Raw genomic sequence first — 7,433 nt, forward strand, 5'->3', positions numbered from 1 at the left:
GACACAGAAGCCAAGGGAAGTGAGTATTTCAGGGAAAAGGAAGTGGTCGGTTACGTCAGATGCTGCCCAGTTGCCCAAGGGCACCCAGCTAGTAAGCGGTAGGGCTAAAATTTCAGACCAGATCAAAGCATGAAAAAAGTGATATTTTTTAAATAGACAAAGTTTTATCATCTTGGTGTGGAAAGCTCTTCTTAATTATAGGGAACATAGAAACTATAACAGGAAAAAATTAGATTTTTTAATAGACTTGAGAAAAGGGTTGGCAGCACACTAAACACCCAAGGTTACCATCCACCATATTCAACAACCCAGCAGGAAAAACGGTTTTAAAAGGTGAACAGACAGTTCACAGAAGGTGGGTGCAGTCCTAAATGTGTAAAAAAGAGGATCACCTCTCTTATGGTCAAGAAAATGCAAATAAAAGGCTAATGATATACCACTCCCTGGGTTGGTAAAGCATTTTAAAACTGATCACATTACTGAGAGAAGGAAATACCAAAACTTTTTGAAATGGCTTTGGCAATATTCATTAATGTTTTTAATGTAGCCCTATGTCCTGACCTGGGTACTAGATACATGAGCATGTTCCTGGCATAAAAATAGAGCCCTCCACCCTGTTAATTCTATTAACTGTATAAATGAGTCCTATTCACTCCATTAAAAAGTACATTTGACCACTTTCTCGATATATATGCTATTCTTCAATGCTTTCAAAATTAGAACTGAGACCCAAAACATACATACCCAACAACTCGGCACTAATTATGGCATTGTTTTCTTCATTCTGAACATTGATACCAGAGTGGCAAATGCCCCAATTGGTTGTTTTTGTTTCGGGTGTTTTTTTCATCTTTAGAGGGGAAGGGAAAGAGAGAGGGAGAGAAATATCAATGTATGGTTGCTTCTTGTGCGTCCCCTGCTGGGAACTGGCCTGCACCCCAAGCATGTGCCCTGACTGGGAATCGAACCGCAATCCTTTGGTTCACAGGCCTGCGCTCAGTCCACTGAGCTACACCAGCCAGGGCTCCCAGTTGGTTTTTAATTCGGCAATGGTACCCTGGCTGGTTGCCCAGTAGGCTGGAACATCGTCCATATGCTGAAAAGAGCAGGCTTCAAACTCCAGTTGGGGCTCGAATGGGAGGCAACTGACTGATGTTTCTGTCTCACACTGATGTTTCTCTCTCTCTCCCTCTCTCTCAAAAAAAAAATCAGTAAACATATCCTCGGATGAAGATTTTTTTAAAATAAAAATGGGCAATGGAGATGAACAGGCAATTGTCAAAAGGCAGATCCAGATGGTCGGTCCAAATGGGCAGCAAACACAGAAAGACGCTCACTCTCCTGCGTGGTCATAAAAATGCCAAGTAAAGCTACAAAGACACGTCGATTCATACACATACAGTTAAGAAGTGCTAACCCCCACGTCTGGGGTGAACGAGGGCTCCATGGCGTTACTGGTGGAAGTACGAATTGTTAACAGCCATTTGGGAAGAACAAGCTTGTAATATCTATTAAATAATGTACAGTCTTCAACCAAGAGCCTCTATTTATAATGTATAATGGTGTCTCCGTGTAGGGCTGTATGTCTGGTAATATTCTGTGCAGCATTGGAGGTGGGGACAGGAAAGCGCCCGAAAGTTTATCACAATGGTAAACTCAGATGATATTATGCAAGTACAATAAAGAATAAATTAGAGGCACTGGAGAGAAGCACATGAAATACAAAGTGACAAAAGGCAAGCGGACATGCATGGTTTTGATTCTTTAATATATGTCCTTATATGTTTGCAGGTAGTGGAATATGTGGTTTAAAACTGAATCTCTGACCCTGGCTGGTGTAGCTCAATGGATTGAGCATGAGCCTGTGAACCAAAGGGTCACAGGTTGGATTCCCAGTCAGGGCACATGCCTGGCTTGCGGGCCAGTTCCCAGCAGGGGATGCACAAGAGGCAACCACACACTGATATTTCTCTCCCTCTCTCCTCCCCGTCTCCCCTAAAGATAAATAAATAAAATATTTAAAAATATAAATAAAATAAAATAAAATTTAATCTCTGGAGCCAGGAGGCCTGTGGCTAAACCCTGACGTCATCATCTTCTTCCTTTACCTACAGGGACCTAACCCCTCTGGGCTCGTTCCCTTGGCTTTAAAAGGGGGGCTAATAATAGAATCCATTTTACAAGCCTGCTGGGAGCATATGCTGAGATAATTCATGAAAAGTGCTTCGTGACACCTGCTGTGCCATTGGATGACACCGTGGGTGTAAGCGTGATCCGCCCACGCACGGAAAATCTGGTGGAAGGAAACGCACCCCACTGCTCTCCTGGGCGGCCTCAGTGGGGCGGAGCTGGAGGACCCGGGACACAGGTGATTGACATTTTGGATCAGCTCAACTAGGTACAGCTCGCCTGTGATTTTGGTCACTTTTTAAAATTTCATGGCGCTTTATTTGTGTTTTCTTTATTACATATCAGTTTGGGGGTACAGCTTAGTGGTTAGAAAATCGTGTACTTTCCCTAGCGTTCCCCTCACTCGTTCCGGTACCCTACTGGCACCGTACAGCGTTACCACAATATTATTGATTATGTTCTTTATGCTTTACTCACGTCCCCGTGACTACGTCGTGATGACCCATTTGCCTTTCTCAGTCCCTTCACCTCTTTCACACAGTGCCCCAAACCTTTGGTCATCTTTTTAATCCCCAAAAGTAGCCGGAAAGGAGGAAGAGCATGTGTGCGATCTCATGCGCGCGATCTCACCACGGGCTGTAGGAGGGAGTGGAAAAGGGGGCCCCGACGGAGCAGGGGCCCGGGAGGGCCTTCTGCCCCAACAGGTGAGCACAAACCACGCTGAGTGGTGCGGGGGGCGACGGATCCTTCCTCCCCGGCCCTCAGAGCGCCCCCCCCCCACCAATCCCTGCACAACGCAGCTGCCAGTGGTACCTGAGGAAAGCGCAAATGCTCACGACCAGCGGCGCATTTGAATCCAAGTCCCAGAGGTGCTTGTGAGGCACCATGAGCCAGGCATCTTCTGCGGGTTCCACCCTGTCCACCCACTGAATCTCACCCGCCCCCTATTATTGTTCATTATCATCCCCATTCTGCAGGTGGGGAAACTGGGTCACAGAAAGGTTAGGTCACTTGTCCGAGCCTACACACTGGAAAATGGCCAGAATTCAAATGCAGGCAACCTGCCTCTGAACGCGGGACCTGGGCCACCAGGCTCTACTATGTACTAGGTCTCAGCCACGTGACTTTCCTTCTCCCAGCCTCGGTTTACCCAACAGTGAAAGGGACTTCTCCACGCCTACCTCTGGGGTTTGCTGAAAGGGTTCAATGGCATTGGACTTGGGCCTAGGAGAAGTGGCTAAAAAAAGGTGGTTTTTGTTGCCTCTTTCTCTGCCGGAAGAAGGAAGAGGCCCCGGGCCTCTCCCTGGGGTTCAGCTCCTGGTGAATTGCTGCATGGCCCACTGACAGGAGAGAGAAAGCAGGACAGGGACCCAGGCCCCGAGCCTTCCAGAAAGCACAGCCAAAGTGCCCAGGGGCCTGTGCGCCACTCCCCACGCCCCTCTTTGCCGGACGGACCAGGGGTCCCTTGATGGTCGCATGGGCTCCCCTTCCCTGCTTCCCTCAGCCCCGACCACAGGGCATCCTGTGGCAGCCCGACCAGAAAAGGAAGCGGAGTCGGGGTCTGATGTAACCTGCCAAGGAAGGCCCCCCAGAGTGTGATGCAAGGCTTCCCCTCCCCTCCCCGCCACCCCTCCACCCTTGGGCCCCAGCAGATAAAGGCGGAGGAGCCCACCTCCCCGCCAACGCTGCGCGCCTGCCCACCATGTCCCGGCTCCGTGCGCCGCTCGCCTGGGCCCTCCTCGCCCTCCTGGGACTCGCGGCGGCGCAGGAAGGAAACCAGACGTGCTGCGGCCCCATCGTGCCGCGGAGGGAGTGGAACGCACTGCCTTCCGTGTGCCAGACGAAACTGTCCCTGCCGGTGGACTACGTGGTGGTGTCGCACACGGCGGGCAGCCACTGCGACACCCCGGCGCTGTGCGGGCAGCAGGCCCAGAACGTGCAGCACTACCACGCGCAGACGCTGGAGTTCTGCGACGTGGCCTACAAGTGAGTGAGGGGGAGGGCGCGCCGGCCTGGGGGACAGCGGGGTCGCTTCCGTTCTCCCGGAGTCACCGCACAGGCTGGGCGTGTGCAGGCAGCGCGGAGATGCCAGGAGCGGGAAGGGGCTCCTGGTGTCCAGGTCTGCTGCCCCGAGGAAGGACGGACTTTGCGGACACGCGTCAGTGTCTGGGTCCGGGTTCCAGCCCCCAGCTCTGCTCATGGCTGCCTGAGACCCAGGCCAGGTGACGGCATGCTCTCAGCCTCCCCCTCTGTGGTCTGTGGAGTTATGGTCCCCTGATCATTAAAACCATAGGTGCAAAGCAGCACTTAGGATCCCACCCGGCATGTGGTGGGAGCCCCAAACCCGTGGACCCCTGCCATGAGGCACCTGCTACATCCCGGGCCACCAGCCAGATGCCCGGGTGGGGACACAGCCGTGAGCAGTGGGCATCTAGCCCGACCGGATGTGAAGCCCAGCAGAGAGAAACAAAGTCAGCACTGTGAGTTCAGATGCTGACAGAAGCAATGGGAGTGAGGACGAGCAACCCACACAGGGTCCTTCGGAAGGGCAGGGGGAGGGGATGTCGCCCTGTGACCTGGCTCTGAGGTGGCTCTGGGAGGAGGTGCAATAAGCTAGGACACCGCAGGCAGGGGGAGGCTCTGAGGGGGAGTGAGCCGGGCAGGGCAGGGGAGGTAGCTGGGAGGAGCCAGGCAACACAGGGCCTCATGGCCACCAGGAGGAAGGCAGGAGCCAGGGCAGGGGTGTGAGGGTCCCCCTGGCTGCTGTGGGGAGACAGACACTGGGGCCTGAGGGCAGATGCAGGGTGGGGCTCGTCACCTCCACCTCAGGGGCCCGGGCCCACCGGCTCCCTTTCCAGGGTGACAGGCTGGGGTCCAGCTCGAGAGAACTTTTGGCCCCTACAGGCTCTCAGTCGTTGGTGAGAACCAGAATGCCCTCACCGAAAATGCAGGCTCCCAGGCGCCTCCCTTAGAGGGTTCGGCCGGGGGTGACAGGTGCTGTGGTGAGCCCGGGGAACCTGGGAACATCACTCGGGAAATTTTAGACGCCTCCAAGGGTATCTCCCAGCTCTTCCGGTTCATGAGTTTACAATTCAAAGCTTCCAACGTCAAGGTTCGGTCTCCAAGTGTTCCATTCCCATGAAGTGACAAGAGCCAGGGCCTGGCCCCACAGCCTTTGGCCTCAGTCACCGCTCAGAAAAGCGGGCCGAAGTCTGTCCCTCGGAGTGTAGGATTCAGAGCCTGATTCAGAGCTTTGAATCCTCCTTCCGTGACCCGGCCCGTCCTCCCTCAGGCCTCCTGGTGGTGGCGGTAGAGGTTTACAGAAGCTGCACCCACTGAACAGACACACAAGGAGCACCCATCGCCTGTGCCAGGTGCTGAGGACTTCGCAGGGTCATAGCTGGCCCCGTCCTGAGGGTCACTGTGGCATTCCTAGTCTTTTGGGAGCCAGATTCTGAGTCTGGCATCCTAAGTGGCAGATTCAGGACCCAAGATCCGGACGTTCCAATGCGCTGTGGGTCACTGGCACCCCGGGGGGCCACAGGGCGGAGGTGGCAGATACTGCTCCTCCGAAGGTGCCCGTCTGGTCAGTTCCAACGTGCCAGGCCAGACTCGCCCAGTCGAGACGTGTGGAATGGGAGACTTCAGGACCTGCCAGGAATGGGAGCTCAAAGAGCTGGGGCTCAGGGTCCACTGTCTGATCATGGCCCCAGCCCTGCAGGCCCTGACCCCTGACCCCGACCCCCAGCAGCCCAGCAGGGAACGGGGAGCAGGAGGCAGGCCCGGCTGAGGGCACTGGAGCTCCTCTGTGGAGATTTCTGAGCAGGGGCCTCGGGGACACGAGCTGGGGCAAATCACCTCTCTTTGCAAGTCCGCTTCCTCGGCTTCACGCAGGGACACCAACAGTGCCCGCCTGGGTGACGGACCTCGCATGAGGCCTCAGCAGACCCGAGCCCGACAAATCCTCCAGGGAGGCAGGATGGAGCAAGGAATCAGACCCCGGGGGGTGGGAGTCACAGGGGCCTGGGTGAGAGCCCTGGCTCTGCCCCCGCCCGACTGTGTGACCCTGGGCAGGTGTCTCCGCCTCTCTGATTATCTACAGAACAGGGGCAGCGGGCCCAGAGTCGCTGTGAGGATGAAAACGGGTGCATGCGGGGCTGTGCCTGGCAGTTTAGGGGCCACTGCCACTGTCGTTATGGAGGAAGGCTGGGGAACGGGGTGGGCAGGGACTGGGACTGGCAGGAACATGGGCAGGGCAAGTGGAGGAGGCCCTCCCTCCCTCACCAACCTCCCTCACCCCCAACGCAGCTTCCTGATCGGAGAAGACGGGCTTGTGTACGAGGGCCGGGGCTGGGAGCTCAAGGGTGACCACGCAAGTCGCTGGAACACCAAAGCCATCGGCATCACCTTTATGGGCAACTTCATGGGTGAGTGTTCGGCCGCGCAGCAGAGGGGCTGCCTCCGGGCCAGGGGGGCGGCATGGTGTGGTGCGTGGTTGTGGAGAGGCTCTGCCACCCACGAGCTCTGTGACCCTGGGCAACGGACTCTGCTTTCCTGAGCCTCAGTTCCTCCTTTCTGGATAATGACCATTCTCAACCGCGTGGTTGGGATGAGGATTAGTGACTCTGTATAAAGGTTGCTAGTCCAGCCGGAACCCGGCACCTAAGAAGCACTTGGTAATAGCATTGCTGTGGGTAGGACCCACAGCCCCGGAGCCCCAGGGAGAATGGCCAGTGATGACGGCCCGCAGCAGCTGTGCCAGGCACCATTCCGTGGACTTGATGCAAAGTAACTCATTTGATGACCCCACAGCCGTGCAGCGAGGGCCATTACTCTCTCACACATGAAGAAAAACTGAGGCACAGAGAAACTGAGGCACAGCTAGGGAGCGGCAGCCTGGGTTCTGGGGACGCAGGAGTGGGACCACTACCCCACCCTACCGCTGCCCCCCAAGGCAGCTCCAGCTTATTAGCTCCTGCCTCTGTCCCCACCGCAGAGCGGTCGCCCGCGCCCCGGGCCCTCCGGGCAGCCCAGAGTCTGATAGCTTGCGGAGTGGCTCTGAACGTTCTGTCCGATGACTACGTGCTCAAAGGGCACCGGGACGTGCAGCGGACCCTGTCTCCAGGCGATCGGCTGTATGAAATCATCCGCCAGTGGCCACACTACCAGATGTGAGGCCCTCTCTCCATGCCCCGCCCCCCACGTGGGAACCCCAGGGCCTCCCCTCCAATAAAGGCGCCGCTCAAACTGTGTTCCTGTGTCTGCCGATGGCCTCCCACCCCCGCCTCCCTCCCACAGACACC

General features: G+C 55.9%; 1 protein-coding gene across 1 annotated transcript; it reads left to right on the top strand.

Moving 5' to 3' along the window:
* The first annotated feature begins 3,755 nt into the window (after positions 1-3,755).
* Positions 3,756-7,376, top strand: PGLYRP1 (peptidoglycan recognition protein 1). The gene is made up of 3 exons (XM_037147496.2): positions 3,756-4,116; positions 6,439-6,557; positions 7,127-7,376. Exons 1-3 carry the CDS (start codon positions 3,833-3,835, stop codon positions 7,303-7,305), a joined length of 582 nt encoding a protein of 193 aa, XP_037003391.2. The 5' UTR covers positions 3,756-3,832; the 3' UTR covers positions 7,306-7,376.
* Positions 7,377-7,433: the final 57 nt, after the last annotated feature.

The sequence above is a fragment of the Artibeus jamaicensis genome, unplaced genomic scaffold, assembly GCF_021234435.1.
Source record: "Artibeus jamaicensis isolate MK-2021 breed Jamaican fruit bat unplaced genomic scaffold, CSHL_Jam_final contig_1526, whole genome shotgun sequence".
In the NCBI taxonomy this organism is placed as follows: Eukaryota; Metazoa; Chordata; class Mammalia; order Chiroptera; family Phyllostomidae; genus Artibeus; species Artibeus jamaicensis.